Raw genomic sequence first — 16,489 nt, forward strand, 5'->3', positions numbered from 1 at the left:
GTGGGCAACCTCAGAGGCCTCCCTCTGGCTGTCAACTCCTGGCATGTCTGGGTCACTCTGAGAGGAGAACTCGATGTGCAGGTTGTTCAGATGGAGCTTTGTTTTTTTAAAGGATTGCCCCATTTTCATGTTGCCAGAACCAAAAGGCATTTCACTTTGAAAGACGAGCTTCGGAATGGATTTTGGATTTTAGGACAGTCGTGCTCCAAACTGGGAGGGATCAGCAAACTGCAGCGAGTATCTGCTTTTGGGTGGAAAGCTCCACTCTATCATGGCAGCAGGATGAGCGATGCCACTGCTCATCCAGGAAGCTGACTCTCCCAACAGGCTGTGGTGGTCTCAGCACAGAGAGGGCTTCCTTGGACCATGCCTTTGTCCATTTGTCTCTGATGGGAAGATTCCCAGTCCACCTGCCCTGGGAAATGCAATGAAGAAGGACTGCTCCTTGCTCTGGTTGTCTGTGCCTGTTTTTTCAAGAAAAGACCTCCCACCTTAGCAGCTCAGCTCATTTAGGAAGTTAAATTACAGTGGGATTTTTCAATTCATTTCTTTATGAGCTAATTAAAATCCTGGCTGCCTCATTAATTCCAGTTAGCTCCCCTTAACACGGTAGATGCCTACTCTCACACCGTGCCTGTGTAAAACTGCAGACACACCAGGTCCCACAGTCACCAGCAGAACTCAGCTGCTCCTTCCAGCATGTGACACACAGCTCTCCCACGAGAGCTTTAAGAAATCCTCAAGCTACGAATCACATGTTGATTTAGTGGCTAGGGCTAACTGTTGCTTGAAGGGCATGAGCATTCAGAGTTCCTACTACTGCATAAAATTACATGTAATATACAATATATACATATAGGGCAGAGTGAAAGTGCAAGGCTTTTGACATGAGAACGAGGGAGCAGAGATCCGGGTACTACTAACTTCAGACATCAATCCTTAGGCTCTAGTAAAGTCGACAGAGAGTCCAAAGTCTGTATCAGACATGCCATGGGCTGCTCTCTGCCAGACCCAGCTTCTCTCCATTGGTCTGACTAGAGACTCAAATTTGGCAGGTGAACTTCAAGAGCAAGAATATCCCTCACAGTATCTTCCCTAGGGCAATATTGCATATCCCATCGCTTTTTGTTACATCTACACACACACACACACATCCACACAGCTGTACACACACGTTGCTCTCAAACTCCTCTGTAGCAATCAGAGGAAAGTCTCCCCACATTTCAAGCCCATACACAGCAAGAGGAAACAGGCCTCACATTTGGCTGTTAGATTGCATCTTTTAAGGGAGCTTTCTCAACTACAGCTCCAACTTGATCAAATATCTAGATGTGTCACATCTCTGTCTCCAGCAGAGAAGCCATTTGCTGTAGAGGAACAGTCTCTCCTAGTCCAGCAGCCCCTGCAACCCATTGGAGTGCAGCTCCCGCCAGGCAGGTGTTTTCTTGGGTAAGGTAGGTGACTGCAGTTACATACAGGAGTGATGGTAGGTCCTGTGTCCAATGTAGCAAAGTGCCAAGTTTTCAAGGCCCGCTTGACAGGCAAGGCCTGCCAGCATCCACTCAGATCACAGCAATTTAACAGTGACAGCTTGCACTGAGGATTCAAGTCTCACAGTCTTGCACTTGAAAGGAAGCAGCTTAATTGGGCCCTCAGAATGTCTATGGGGGGAAAAAAAAGTGCTTCAAAGAGTGCTTTAAGAGCACTGTGTTTCTCTGATGTCAATCTCCTCTCCTCTCCTCTCCTGACAGCCCACTCAACAGGACCAGGTAGAGTTGAGTCACAGCGAGGTTCCCAGCTTCTTTAGGATTTAAACTTGAAGTAGGCTTCAACTGTAGTGAAGGATAAAGATGGTGCGTTAGGGGGCAATACCCTGAACTGGAGTAGCAAGAGGGGAACGAAACAGCATGCAGGCACCTACTTGCATATTCCTGTGGTGTCATGTCCTGGTTAATGACACTGGTGAAGGCTGAGATCCAGTCCAGCTGGTCAGCCTCCGTCTCGCAGGTGAAGGGATATTCCCGGTCAGGGGTTACAATGGTGAGGCCATAGTGCCAAGAGAAGTTGCCTTGTGTTCCCGAAGGCAATCCCTTCTGGACGCTATATCCATTCTCTCTGCTGCCCACAAATACTTCACCCTTAGCAAAAGCATCCTGGGCATCAGGAGGGAAAGAGAGAGATTTATGGAATCCCAAAAGAACCAGGGAATAATAGCAGTACACCTGAGGACAGGAGGAGAGTGGCTGGGGAACAGGGATGGAGGGGCAAACCAGAAGAGCGGGGAGGCTCTGCTCCAAGGCAGCAGGGGAAAGGAAAATTGAAGAGCATAGATCTCGAGAGAACTGCTGCTCCTGTCTCTCTCCATGTCACATCCCACCCACCACATCGATGCCACTCTCCTCCCCATCAGCACCTTTATACCGCTGCCCTCCCTGTTCCCATTGTTTGGGGGCAATGAAAGAAACACAGAAAGCGTGTGATGATGGGAAAGTGAAGGCCATTCAGAGCAGCTGGGGAACCTGCAAGCCTCCCTTACTGCAGAGCAAAGACCCTGGTTGCACTGTGACCCAGCCCTCAGCACTGTTGCCTTCAAACCCCTCACCAAAGGGTCCTTGAAGTACATCAGCCTCCGGTGATCCAGCGTGAACCAGCGTTTCTTAAAAGCCTCTCTCTGCTGTGAAGAGAAGAGGTGACATATGTGAGGGGACAGTGCCCTCTGCCGCGAGCAGGGCGAATGGCTACCCAAAATTCATCCCAACGGCTCGAACCAATCCCCTGCCTTAACAGCAACCTCCTCCTCGCCCTTTCTGAGCTGGGAGTGGGGATCAGGATCGGCCTTTTCAATCTGAACTGCTGTCCTCAACTCTAGGGCTTCCGTGAAAGAACCCAGAGTCGAGACAGGAGAAACCTACACGCTAAGTACCTGTAAGGTCACACACACACACAGACACATGCAGAGAGATCTGTTGTTCTGGGAGAAAGCAGGGACTCTGGCTTCATCTACTTTCACACGTGCCCTTCCCTTCCTTTTACTCTGCCCTCCCTTGGTGCACACACACCGCTCTCACGGATGTCTGAAGAATCAGAGGAGAACAGGGAAACGTCAGGAGAAAAACAATGAGGCAGGGAAATCAGTGGCTCTCTGGCAGGTTCCTATTTGACTTTTTTCCTCCCACAGCTGCTCACCTTGGGACCAGTCTTCTCCATGTACCCCTCCTTCAAGAAGTTTCTCGTCAGCCGATTTTTAATCTGACAAAATGCAAGAGTAACACTGACTTAGCCACATTTCTTTGATGCTTGTTTTTGCCTCCCTCTCCCCAAACTTAATTCCCTCCAATTCAGTTGCCTTTTAAACTGTATGCAGAAGTGCTCAGCCAGGAGTCGTCATTGCCTCCAAAGTGCCCAGAAACAGCAGAGAACAGGTGTTCTTTGTCCCTTTTACACACACTTTCTCCTCCCTCTATCTAAACACTGCAATTTCCACTCGTGTACCTGGGGTTCTAACAATACCTAATGGGCTCTTTCATCCCTTACCCAAGTACCAGTAGGAGCCTCAGCACTGTACTCTTGTGCTGCCTCACCTCATGATCGCTGGCAATGGGAAATGCCACTTTCAGATAATGGAACTGCACCGAGCGAATGGCATTGAACCAGTCCACTATCTCCTGAGAATGGAAAAGGACAGATCAGAAAGCTTAGCCAGAGCAACAGTGAGCCATCTCAATTCACCCAGCTGCACTCAACCCTGTGTTACCTACAGAGCCAGCTCTACAGCATCTCCCTCACAAGCACACAGCCAGCACAGCTGCACCATTCCCCACACGCACAGGCAGCACATCTTCTAATGCAGCTCCTCCCACACAAACCACCTCAGCCATAGCTCCTGCCCTGCTCCCTGCAGCAAAACTCTCTCACAGATGCACAAACACAGAGCCAAAACCCCCACTCCTTTACCTACAGCAACCCATACACACACACTCTGTCCTACTCATGCTTCAGATTATTTAATGTCAGCAGCTTCTCAAACCACCTAGAATCATAGAATTGTTTTGGTTGGAAAAGACCTTTAAGGTCACCATGTCCAATCACTAACCTCACACTGCCAAGCCCACCACTGAACCACGTCCCTCAGTATCTCAGCCATGTGTCTTTTAAATACCTCCAGGGATGAGGACTCTAGCACCTCCCTGTGCAGCCTGTTCCAGTGCTTAACGACCCTCTCAGTGAAAAAAGTTCTTCCCAACCTCCAATCTAAACCTCCCCTGGTACAACTTGAGCCCATTTCCTCTTGTCCTATCACTCCTTACTTCAGAGAAGAGACCAACCCCCACCTCACTACAACATCCTCAAGTATCCCCTCAGCCTCTTCTCCAGGCTAAACACCACCAGCTCCCTCATCTGCTCCTCCTCAAACTTGTTCTCCAGACCCTTCACCAGATTCACTGCCCACCTCTGGACATGTTCCAGCACCTCAATCTCTTTCTTGTAGTGAGGGGCCCAGAACTGAACACAGTATTGAAGGTGCTGCCTCACTAGAGCCCAGTACAGGGTCCTGCTGGCCACACTATTTCTGATCCAAGCCAGGCCTTCTTGGACACTTGGGTACACGGCTGGCTCATGTTCAGCCACATGTCACTCAACACCCTCAGGTCCTTTTCGGCCAGACAGCCTTCCAGCCACTCTTCTTTAACTACTTTGCAGCGTTTGATGCTAGAACCTGATACCTTTCCACTTTCATGGTAGACAAATATATTCCGGGTCTTGTTGTCTTTGAGATAGGTGATCTGCAGGCCATTGGGGTTCCCAGTCTTCACTGGCTGGAATGTAGCATTGATGACATCTATTTTAACATTGATTTTGGGTTCTTTGGCCTGAAAATGGAATGGAATTGGTCATGCATGAGCAGTTCTAGTGGGAAAGAGATCTGACCTACTGACTTAGTGGGCTAAGGCAAGATCAGAGGGTTTCAAAAAGTAGCAACTGCCTCTTCCCAACAAAACTGTTACAATACACACTCCCTTCATTGCATGGCATGCTCAAGCCCAAACAGCAGCCCAGACCCACCTGTTTAGATTTCAGCTGTGTCTATCCTGGAACTGCCAGTGAAACACTGAGGGTGCATCTGACTTTGCAGCTGAGCCAGTCTAAAGGCTAACTGATCTCATAAAGAGCCTACTCCTAGAATCATGGAAGATGGGTTGGAAGAGACCTGTAAAGGCCATCTAGTCCAACTCCGCTGCTATGAGCAGGGACACCTCCAACTAGCTCAGGTTGATCGAGTACTGTCCTACCTGACCTTGAATGTTTCCAGGGATGAAGCATCCACCACCTTTCAGAGCAACCTGTTCCAGTGTGTCACCACCTTGATTGTAAACAACTTCTTCCTTATATCTATCCTAAATCTACCTTATTTTACTTTAAAATCATTACCCCTTGTCCTCTCACAACAAGACCAAGTTTGTTACCATCTCTCTTAAGAGCCTCCATTAAGGCCACAATAGGATCTCTCTGGAGCCTTCTCTTCTCCAAGTAAAACAATCCCAACTCTCTCAGCCTTTCCTCACAGAAGAGGTGCTCCAATCCTCTGATCACCTTTGTGGCCCTCCTCTGGACTCACTCCAACAGGTCCATGTCTTTCCTGTGCTGAGGACTGCAGAGCTGGATGCAGCACTGCAAGTGGAGTCTCACTGGAGCAGTGCAGGACAGAATCCCCATCCTTGACCTGCTGGCCACGCTACTTTTGATGCAGCCCAGGATACGGTTGACATTCTGGGCTGCAAGCCTGTGCTGGGCCTTGTTGAACCTCATGAAGTTCACAGGAGCTCACTTCTCAAGTTTGCCACAATGGATGGCATCTCCTGCTCCTGCCTAGCCCAAGCCTTTCCCTACCTCTCAACAGTGTAATAGCACTTGCCCCATTCATTTCAGGGAGATGAAGGAAAAGAAAAGCAGTCCTCCTCAAAACCAAACAACAGGATTTTGCCAACTAATCTCACAGTGGGGTGAGGCTGATCCCAGGGATGGTGCAGGGTTACACAGCCAGGCAAATGGACAGGGGTGAAGGGAAAGATCAGCCCTATCAGCAGCAAGGGAAGGGGTTAGGGAAGCAGAAAGGGAGGATGTGGGGAAATATCACCCTGAGTGTAGGAGGGGGACCACCCCCCGACTCAGTGACATGTTTCTGTTGTCATCCCTGGGCTGGGATGAGCAAGGCAACCTCAGAAACACGCATAGGAAATAGAAACATCTCCATAACCCCACTGCCCTGGGTGGAGTACGCATGGAGGTGGGAGCTGACCACCATACTCACATCCTGCTTGGTGAAGTACTTCAGACATCCCTCTCTCTCAGACAAGAGGAACTTGCGGGGTAAGAACTGCCCGTTGTCTCGGCCTCGCTTCCAAAGGATGCCTTCCTTCACCCCTAGAAGCACAAAGGCCACTTTTAAGAGCATCCCCCCCACCAGGCACGGTAGGTGTCAGAGAGCTGCGTGCAGCCTGGGGTCCCAACCACAGCTCTGGGATGAAGCACGTGATGGACTATTGCTGAGAACAACCACTTGAGAGGAGGAGGTCTCACTCTGAATTACAGCTGACGACCGTGGTGTTCCTGGGTTTGCAGCTCAGATAAACAGTCACCAAAAGACATCCCCAGATGCTTCTCATCTTCTACTCTGGCTCCCACTACTGCCCCTGACAGCCTGAGAGCCGTGGACTCTCCTGTGAACACCTGAGCTCTGGCCCACACAGACCCTGGTGCGGGATCAGAACTCTTCCCACTTGCCTTTGCAAGCCCTTGGGCTCCAGCACCTCATGTCACAGCATTGGCACTGACATCTCAAACACAACTGCCATGGTCAGGAGTGACATGCAGCGGGGACAGAAATTCCATACTGCAGAGGTCTGGCTCCACCAGGACATCAAATGCCTTCAAAAACTGCCAGCTGGTGCTGTCAGGCTTGGAAGCCACCCATGGCAGTGCCAACCTACACTGCCTATTGCTCAGAATCATAGAATGGTAAGGGTTGGAAGGGACCTTTAGAGATCACCTAGTCCAACCCCCCTGCCGAAGCAGATCCAACAAGCACCCCAAAACAATGTCCTAGAAGCACCATCAGTGTTCTCAGGAGTACTTGTGGGATTTGCAACACTAACACCATCAGCTTGTTCCTGATGGTGCTCAAAAGCTTCTGGTGAAGGCAACAGGGAGAACATTTTGATGCTGTGCTTTGCTCTTACCATCAGAATATGGCAGCTGCTTTCCCGGCTCGGTGAACTCTTTGCGTTCGTATTTGGCCCGGATCCACTGTTCTCTCAGCACTCTACAGAGAGAGGTGACAGGTAGCTAAGCTCAGAAACAAACCAGAGGAATCCAGAACTGTCCTTCCCCGTTTTTCTTCTGTGTGCAACAACTTACTGGCAGTCATTGTAGGTTGGCTGGTAATAGTAAATAGGGATGTGAGCTTCGTATGTGGCTTTAGTCACGGCATTCCCATGCTTGGCCAGAAACTGTAGAGTTAGACAGAGAATTAGTGCCTTCCCTTTGATGCAGACTCATGTCAGACCTTTTGCTTTCCTGACCCACTACAGAGCTGGATGCCCACTGAGCTCTAATGGAGCCTTCTCTTTCCCTTCCATTGCAACATCCCAGCAAAGTCTGCCAACAGAAAGATGGGTCTCAAAGGTCTTATCTGCTCTCAGAAGTTACACTGATTGCACCTGAATCAAGAGAATGCCATAAATGTCACTTCCATGAGGCTGGCTGCACACACATTCAGTAGATTTGCTGCCATGCCCCACACCTGCAGGGAGACCAAGTTCAACAACCGCTCTGCAATGCTGTCTGGAAGGACACTCCCAGCCTCTTTGCTCTTCTCCAACGAGCACCGAGATACAGATTATTTGCTCTGGATCTTTGTAACATTTTCCCAGTCCCCTGAAGATTAATAGGTTGAGGGGGTATAATGGGAAAAGTTCCCATAACTGCCATTTTTCTTAAGAAATCAAGTTTTATCTGGAAACTCTTCTCAGGGCATGGAATTGCATAAGATTTTCCCTTCAGACTGCAGAAACCAAGAGGAGACATCGAGGTTCAATGTTGCTGGGAAGTGGGAAATGAGTAATCTGGGGCAACAAAGACCCTGAGCCTTGGTGAGATACATTGTAAGAGTTCTGGGTTTGCCTTAAAGTAACAGAACATGGGGAGACACAAGGCAAGTGCATCCTCCCTCTCCCAGTGGGTGATGGGGAGTTATCCTCGCTTGAGCATCCAGAGCATGAGTAACAAAGGGACAGATTAAATCAGATTAAATTTCCAACTCTGTGAGGCCGATTTTCCCAAGACCCAACCGACCTGGCATACCAGTAGGGATAAAAGATCTCACCTGCACCTGAGCATCATCCCACTGGTCCAGCTTCAGGGATTTGACTTTGCTGATGCTAGGGATGTTGCGATGAATCCCTGAACAGCTGAGGCATATAAAGACACCCAAAGTAGAGGACGCCCAGTCAGGATCTGAGAGGATTTAAAAGAAAAAAAGGTGTGACTAGAAGTAGTAAATTCCCCGAGGAGAACTCAACTGAGAGCACAGTCCTGGGAAACAGAGAGCTGGGTGACCACAGTTTCATGAGATGATTAATGAACACACCAAGGTACAGACACCAGTCACGAAAAAGCTATTAGTCCCTCATTCCTCCCGCTTCAGCCACTTCATCTGAATCTTTATTGACCCGAACCTTGAAAAACTCCGAAGCGCTCTGCAAATTCCCTTTGTGCAAAGGCTCACCCGTGATGAAAATGAAACCACCTCTGGGAAAAGACTCCAGGAGAAAACCCCCAATAATATTTTGCTCGGGAAGTGGAAAGCAGCCTTGAGTCCAAAATTTTCCTGGGAGAATTTAAGAAGGTGCTAGTCACCCCAGTCTTAATTTGGTTTGGGAGGTACATGTGCCCCTTTTGGGAGGAGTACCATGAGTGCTTTTAACAGCACTTGTGGGACCTCAAACTGGATACTCTTTTCAAGAGGGTAAACCCTTCAGTAAAAGAAATCTCTGAGAAACCTCTGTGGCAGGTTGTCAGTTCAGAACTGAGTCACAGAGGAGACAATGCCCTCCTGAATCATTCCTTCTTTCTGGAGCAGTTAGGATTTCACTAGGAGCTTTCCTGTCAGGTCCTGACTGGGCATGACCTTGATTTGTATTTGAGATCTGACACGGCTACAGCCCACAGTGCTGCAGCTACACAGCCCCAGCTCGTCTGGCACTACCATATATCCCTGTCCTGCTTCCCACCAGCACTGTGGCAGCATCTCCTTCCTCCTCCCTTGCCAGCTCACCTCCAGGGAGGGGAAGCAAATATCCAAAGCAATGCCTCTCTCCTTCCTCTCCACCCTAGGTTTCTGTGCAGTCCAGATAGCAAACATCAAATAGCTGCTAGAGACCAGCCCCAGCTCCCTGCTTCCAACTCTTCCAGCAGCAGCCCTCAGAGGCTCACCTGGCTTCCCACAGTCGGCGCAAAAAGAGTTTTCCGCTCTTCTCCACACCTCCTTCAGGGCCTTCATGATCCGCTCGTTGCCTCCAGCCATCACGTCCCAGTTCTACTCCTTCAGGTAGGGCAGGGCAGGGCAGAGCAGGGCCCTGAGGGCGGCTGCCTGCACCTTCTGCACCTGCAGGCCAACCCACAGGGTTGCCCCAGGGAGAAGGAGCTGCCAGAAAGACAGCTCTGGCAGACAGAAGGGGAAAGGGAAAGCAGAAGCCGTAGGGCTAATGGAAGGAGCTCGGAGGCGACTGTACAAGCGAACCTGAGCCAGCTCAATGCTGGCAATGGCAAAGAGGCTGGAGGCTGAAGTGCACCAGGACTGTGAGTGAGGAGGAGAAGGAGGAGGAGACCTGCCCCATGGGCGTGGAGGGAAGTGCAGCAATTAACCACAGAACTGGTTTTTCCGCATTTCTGCTGGTGAAAGGACAGGCCAGGAAAAGAGTGCAGGCAGCAAGCAAGCTGATAAAGGCGAGGCGGACCTGGACAAGCGGCCACCAGGCCCTGTCAGGACTCATGTCTGGACTCGTCACACTCTGTAGGCTGAAGAGCTGGCTTTGGCTGCCCCCGCAGAGGTTCAGGAGCTTCCACCAGAGTCAGATGGCCACCACGCGAGCATTGCGCCCACTTTTAAGGGAAGGAGGAGAGGTCAAGAGAAGGTCAAGAGCTCAGCCAAAGTCATTCAAGACAGCAGATAAGAAGACAGCAGTCCCGATGCCCTGACCTCCTCGTGGTGCTAGCTCTCTCCACCATCTACTACAGAAATGACAACCATTTGTCCAGGTCCTGCATCTTGGAGACTCAAGTGTGAGTTGCAAGACCCATCCCTGCACTTGCCTCCCCCAGCTAAGAGCCACAGCATAGGTGCCACTGACAACAAGCAATGACAACAGCTTGAAATAAAACTCTCAGGCCTTTATTGAAGAAATGCAGATGTCAAATATTTGGAGGAGTGACCTTTATTGAAGAGATGCATATACTGAATACCCAGAAGGGTGGCTAAGTGGGTCTCAGGGTGAGAGATCGGGTGCTATGCTGGCCGCACCAGCGCGTTTTGCTGGGAGGGAGCTATAGAGGAGCAGGAGATGGAGACACTTAAACCTGAAGAAGCTCCCTGTCCACCTCAGGCTGGATGCTAGGGCTGGGAACTGACACCTGTGAGATCCACGGTGGTGGCTTCTCTCCCCTGCTCCAGTCTGGGCAGAGAAAGCACACCCGGCACGGGCGAGGGGACATACACAAATCCCACGGGCCGGCGGGACGAGACGACCCGGTGCCGGCTCCGCTCTGCTTCATCAAGCCACCCCTATGGCGGCTCTACCGACGACAACCTCCAGATTCGGACCTGAGGAAGACACTAACCCCTCTCTCCCCCTCTCCCGGGCGGCACAAAATGGCGAGCGGGGCGGGGTGAGGGCCGCCCCTCAGGGCGAGCGGCGGCGGAAGGGGCGGGCAGCGGCGGCAGCGGCAGCAGCAGCAGCGTGGAACCGCCATGGGCCGCAAGAAGAAGAAGCAGCACGGGCCCGGCGGCCGTGAGGGACGGCTGGTGGTGACTTTTGACGAAGAAAGGCGGAGGTGAGGCCAGGCGGGACCCGAGGCTGGGAAAGGGTAAGGCATCCCCCGGTGAGGGGGCTGCTGAAAGCTGGGGCTGAGCGGGAGTCTGTGTTGCCGGCGGTAGGGAGTACCTGACCGGTTTCCATAAGCGGAAGGTGGAGCGGAGGAAGGCGGCGCTGGACGAGATCAAGCGGAAGCTGAAGGAGGAGGAGAGGAAGATGAAGGAAGAGGTACCCCTTACAAACAGCCCCCCGACCCCGAGGGAGAAGGATTCCCCCTTCCCCGCGGCCGCCATGGCGGGCAGAGAGCGAGGCAGGAGGGGGCTTCGGGCTTCTCCTGCCACACTTGCAGGGGGAAGGGGCCGGAGCTCCGCAGTGACACGTGTCCATCCCTCAGCGGCACCAGGAGTACCTGAAGATGCTGAGCGAGAGGGAAGAGGCGCTCGGTAGGTGCCGGCGGGCGCTGGGCCCGAGGCGGAGAGGGAGGTGGGTGCCCGTGGTCCCGCACCCTGGGCTGGGTGATAAAAGGTGGAGCAGGGGCACTCGCACATTGTGCCACACCATCAACTTTTCCTTCATCTTGTGTCCCAGCTAAGTGGTGACCCCCTTGGCCCTGGTGGGACGGGGGTCTGGTGGGTTGTACAGAAGGGAACAGGCAGGAGGACATCTCTAGGGCGGCCCTTCTGCCAGGAGAAGGAGCTTACCCTTCATTCTAGTAATGTTTATTCAAGCCCCTCTTCCCCTTAGCCCTGCATGCAAAGGCTGATTCCCCTATTCGGCATGGCACTGCAGGAAAAAGCAAGTGTATCTTGTGAAAAGTTGGGCACTTTGCACTGTGGGGTTTGTTTTCGTCCCAGATGAGGCTGATGAGCTGGAGCACTTGGTGACGTCTCAGACGGAGTCTGTGAACATCGACCACCCAAACCATATTGTAACAGTGACCACTATCAGTGACCTGGACCTCTCAGGAGCACGCCAGCTGGGACTGACTACACCTGTGGTAAAGCTTCTTGCTATCTTTCTGACTGTATCAGTTGTAAACATTGGCATCCTGGGATGCATCAAGTGTGGCCAGCAGGTCAAGGGAGGTTCTGCTCCCCCTCTACTCTGCCCTGCTGAGCCCTCATCTGGAGTCCTGTGTCCAGTTCTGGGCTCCTCAGCTCAAGAGGGACAGAGAACTTCTGGAGAGAGTCCAGCGCAGGGCCACCAAGATGATCGGGGTACTGGAACATCTTTTATATGTGGAAAGGCTGTGGGAACTGGGGCTGTTTAGTCTGGAGAACAGGAGACTGAGGGGAGATCTTATTAATATTTACAAATATCTAAAGGGTGGGTGTCAGGAGGTTGGGACATCCCTCTTTTCTGTAGTAGCTAGCAACAGGACAAGGGGTAATGGGATGAAGCTGGAACACAAAAAGTTCCACTTAAATATAAGAAAAACTATTCCACTGTTGAGGGTGAGGGAGTTGTGGAGTGTCCTTCCTTGGAGGTCTTCAAGACCCACCTGGGACATGTTCCTATGCGACCTGATCTAGGTGAACCTGCTTCTGCAGGGGGATTGGACTAGATCATCTCTAAAGGTCCCTCCCAACCCCTACCATTCTATGATTCTGTGATTTTTGAGGCTAGCTAGGTAGGGCTGGTACTCCCTGAATATGCCCAAAGATGACAGCTGACTGGAAGCAGAGATGAAAAGGGAAACTCATGGACATTTCATATAGGAATCTCCTATGTGAACAACTCACTCAAAACCTCCCTGAAATCCTTTACTAATCTCAGCTGACCATGTATAAGTGAAATGTGTCACAGAACTGGATGGGAAGAAAGTAGTATTTTAAAAGCTGATACAACACAAGCAGCAAGATTTTACTTGAGCTATCCTCAACCTCTTGTTTCTCACTAGCATGAGGAAGGATTTCTTTCTCCACGATCCTGTCTTTGGACCACAAAGAAGGAAACCATTCAGTTTTAGTCATGGTTGCTTTTATTCTCAAAACATATTGTAACTGAGATGTCGAATTTGCCTTGTAGAGGCTTTCAGGCACAGGTTGACTCAATCCTTTTGATCTTCACGGCTCATGGGTGGATGTGAGCCTTCTGGAAAACTGTGTTTAATAGTTAACCTTTTACCTTTCTAAGGTCGTTTTCTAACCTGAAAAGCCACTTAAAGATGTTTTAATAGTAGCTGAAGAAAAAAGCTGAAACCTTTAGTTAGTATGTTAGGCTTCAGTTGCATGGGCATTAAAATCACGCTGTAGCTTTTGGGTCTTGGGAGGGGATTGCTGTAGGACTTCTCGCTGGTTGTCCCTTGCTGAGAGGCTGCAATAAGAAATCTTGAGATCTGATCAGCAAGGGATGTGAAAAATTGAAAAAGGCTTAATCCGTGTGGCTAGATGGTTCACAAAAGAGATTGAAGCCAAGAAGGCAGCAGAAACACAGGGATCACAAAACTGCCTGATTTTAATGTGTCTATAGGGGTTTTTTTCTCTCTCTTTTTTGCTTCCTTTTTAAGGAAAAAAATGATGGATCAGACGAAGAGAAAGGTGAAGAGATGGTGAACAAGCCTGTAAGAGCAATGCCCAAGAAGTCCAGAAACCCTTTCCTATCTGAAAAGTATGTCTAAATTCATACAACTCTTTGCTGTACACACTCATCAGGAGGATCTTGATGACCCAGATGAGCGGGGGTGGTTGTAGGGAGAGTGGTGGTTATTGCCTGGGTGCCCTTGGGCAGGAGCTAGTGGAGCACAAGCCTGCCCCAGCAGCTGCGTTCCCATTGCATTGATCCCTGGTGACAGCAGCAGCAAGAGGAGGAGGGTGCAGCACAAGGCTGGCTTTGTCCTCAGCTCTTTACCCAGTCCTCCTTCTTGGCAGATGTTGCAGGGAAGGGTGTATTGCAGAGTTTGTCTCTAGGGTTGAAAGTCAAAAGATGTTAAAGCTTTGTCATTCTCCTTGTGTTTCAGGATTTAGAGCTATTTTGGGCCTGCAGAGAGTTACTTAACTCTGGGGGTGGCTGGGCAGCCCACTGCTCAGAAAAGACGTTTTAGTTGTTACTGCACATGTAGACTTGCAGGTTTCCTGCCCTGCTGAGGTGATGCCTGGCAGAGTGAAGCTCCTCTGGGACTTGCCATGGCTAGTGTCCATTCCCCCTGAGTCACACAGGGCTCTCCTGCTGCTACTGTGGTGTGACCTTGCTCCCGCAGACTTTGGTCCCCAAGCATTTCTCTTTTCCTGCCCTGCACAGGATCTCTTCTCTTACTGCCACGTTGCACATGCACAGCCAGAAGAAGAGGAAAGGAAAGAGATGCCAGCGTGGGCAAGGCCCACACAAGAAAATGCAGAAATCCAGCACGGGGAGAACCACCAAGACCCAGCGACGGAGGCTGACGGGCAAAATGGGCCGTGACCAAGATTAACAGAGAAACCAGTGCTCAGACCAGCAGCTGGGACAGGACTCCACATCTGGCCTGCTTCACTCTGGGGCTCCTTCACAGTGGGCAACAGCCTTGTTTACTTGGCTCTCTGAGTGGCAGTGAGACCGTTTCAGCCTTTTTCTCACCTCCTGAGCTAGGGTGACTAGACACTCTACCCGCTTATTTCTCCAGTGATCTCTGGCTGAGTGTCCAAGTGCCACAGAGTCTCTAAAAACGTGTGCTGGGGGTTACATTCTCTGTTTGGTATAACCCTTCTGTCCTTGGGCTTCCCTCCCTTCCAGAGCTGATACTTGGCTTCATCAAAGGAGAGGATCTGGGGCAGAGTGCCATAGGCTTATCTTCAGGACAGTTCATGAGACTTGGAAGAGCTCTGCTTCCACTCATACATCACTGCCCTGGCATTTCTGCTCTGCAGTAAATCCTTTTTTCCATGGAGACATGGTGTCACCTTGTCTCATGTGGGTTTGTTGGGTTTTTTTTCTCCAAGGCCACACCTGAATGCAGGGGTACTTTTTGTTTGGTACCTGTGCCAGGTGACATTTAGTAACTTAATAAATCTTTTTATTAAGTCATCTTGCTAAGAAAAGGGAAAAAATACAAAAAAAAACACCCCAACATTGAAAAATATGTGACTTATTTGAAGCACAAGAACAACTGTGCTTAACACCAGTTAGGATCTGGAAAGAGGGGAGGTGGTTCCTGGTGTTTAAAGGGTATTGAAATCCACGGGTGCTTGGGAAGTGGAAGAGCCAGCAGCCATTTCTGTGGTGACACAGAGCCAGTCAGAGCAGGAAAGGCTCATTCCATTGTCTGAATATTCTGATCTTAAGTGTGATAGCTCAGGGGAGTATGAAATGTCCCGTTGCCCTCAGCTGTATGTGTGTGGCCCTCTCTGGGTGGGGAGGGGCAGAGGCTGCCTTTTACCTCAAGGCTACTGCAGACACTAGTTATTTGCCTTTCTTCTTGGGACTTCAGCATGGTTTTTTTTAGCATGGATGCCTTCAGCAGGGTGGGGGTAAAGGGTTTATGGAGTCAGAGTTGAGGAATACTGGTGGCAAAATGATGAGTGAATCCTCTGAGGAGGAGCATGAGCCTAGGCAGCATGCCGACCTCTCTCCTGGAATATCTACAGGAGATGGTGGCCATTCTGCCTCTGTCAGCCAGGCCTCCTCCCATGCCACATGTGTATGGGCAAGGAAATGACAGAGGAAGAAAAGGCCTGTGTGGCTAAAACCCAGACCAGAAAATTGGCAGCCTGGCAATGGATGAGGATATAAATTCCCTCATGCCAGAAATGGGAGAGTAAAAAGTAAACCATTGCCTGAGGCTTCATGGAGGAACATCAAAGCAATGCTGATGGCCACCAGCCTGATGTCTCCATTTTTTTAGAGCATCTGCATGCAGAGAAGCTCTTCAGAGAGTGCTGAGGAGGAGGAAGTGATCTCAACACTGGCAACAGCTGTGCAATTTCTGCTAGAGCACCTTTCTCCAAAGGGAGAAAGGCTGATACATGTGCTTGTGAGGAATTGAGGACCTTTGACATCTCCCTGTCCCTTCTGAAGAAGATAAATGTGGGGAAGTGGACGCTGTTGCACCATGTGCTGCTGCTGCCTTGTGATGTGTTTGGGCTCCCAAGTCCCATCCTGGGCTGAGTTGTTGGGCACTGTTGTTGAATAACTTCAGTCACATGCCAGTGTGTGGTTTCTTCACCTCCAAGGTAGTTTCACACACTGCCTTAAAGGCTACTCCAGCAAGTTCACAGAATTTAATGTGCCACCTTTCTCATCATCCTGTCTTGCGTCAGGGTGTTTGTTGTGTGTTTCAGAGCTAAATAAAACCACAGCTCAGAGACAAGGCCAAAAGTCTGATGCTGGGCTGGATCTCGTCCAGGATGCCCAGGGGGAGTACAAAGTGTTTCTTGTGGTTTGGGAGTTGCGTGCTCCAGAGCTGTTCTGCAGTTGTGTTGAGA

General features: G+C 50.5%; 2 protein-coding genes across 3 annotated transcripts; one reads left to right on the forward strand and one right to left on the reverse strand.

Moving 5' to 3' along the window:
- On the reverse strand, positions 1-10,019 carry LOC104549137 (arf-GAP with dual PH domain-containing protein 1). 2 transcript variants are annotated; one of them, XM_010195615.2, is made up of 11 exons: positions 9,493-10,019; positions 8,384-8,514; positions 7,417-7,508; positions 7,239-7,321; positions 6,311-6,423; positions 4,725-4,871; positions 3,582-3,665; positions 3,187-3,249; positions 2,603-2,674; positions 1,922-2,153; positions 4-1,832 (listed from the first exon to the last, which is right to left on the reverse strand). In XM_010195615.2, the coding sequence occupies exons 1-11, from the start codon at positions 9,581-9,583 to the stop codon at positions 1,804-1,806; spliced, it is 1,137 nt and encodes a 378-aa protein (XP_010193917.1). In that variant the 5' UTR covers positions 9,584-10,019; the 3' UTR covers positions 4-1,803. The 2 variants fall into 2 exon arrangements, with proteins under 2 accessions (XP_061868316.1, XP_010193917.1); XM_062012332.1 differs by lacking the exon at positions 3,582-3,665 and having other exon boundaries at positions 1-1,832; positions 9,493-9,662.
- Positions 9,961-16,139, forward strand: NOL12 (nucleolar protein 12). Its single transcript, XM_010196938.2, has 6 exons — positions 9,961-11,109; positions 11,213-11,318; positions 11,485-11,533; positions 11,945-12,087; positions 13,600-13,700; positions 14,331-16,139. Exons 1-6 carry the CDS (start codon positions 11,027-11,029, stop codon positions 14,500-14,502), a joined length of 654 nt encoding a protein of 217 aa, XP_010195240.2. The 5' UTR covers positions 9,961-11,026; the 3' UTR covers positions 14,503-16,139.
- The last annotated feature ends 350 nt before the right edge of the window (positions 16,140-16,489 follow it).

This window comes from Colius striatus, chromosome 1 (assembly GCF_028858725.1).
Source record: "Colius striatus isolate bColStr4 chromosome 1, bColStr4.1.hap1, whole genome shotgun sequence".
In the NCBI taxonomy this organism is placed as follows: domain Eukaryota; kingdom Metazoa; phylum Chordata; class Aves; order Coliiformes; family Coliidae; genus Colius; species Colius striatus.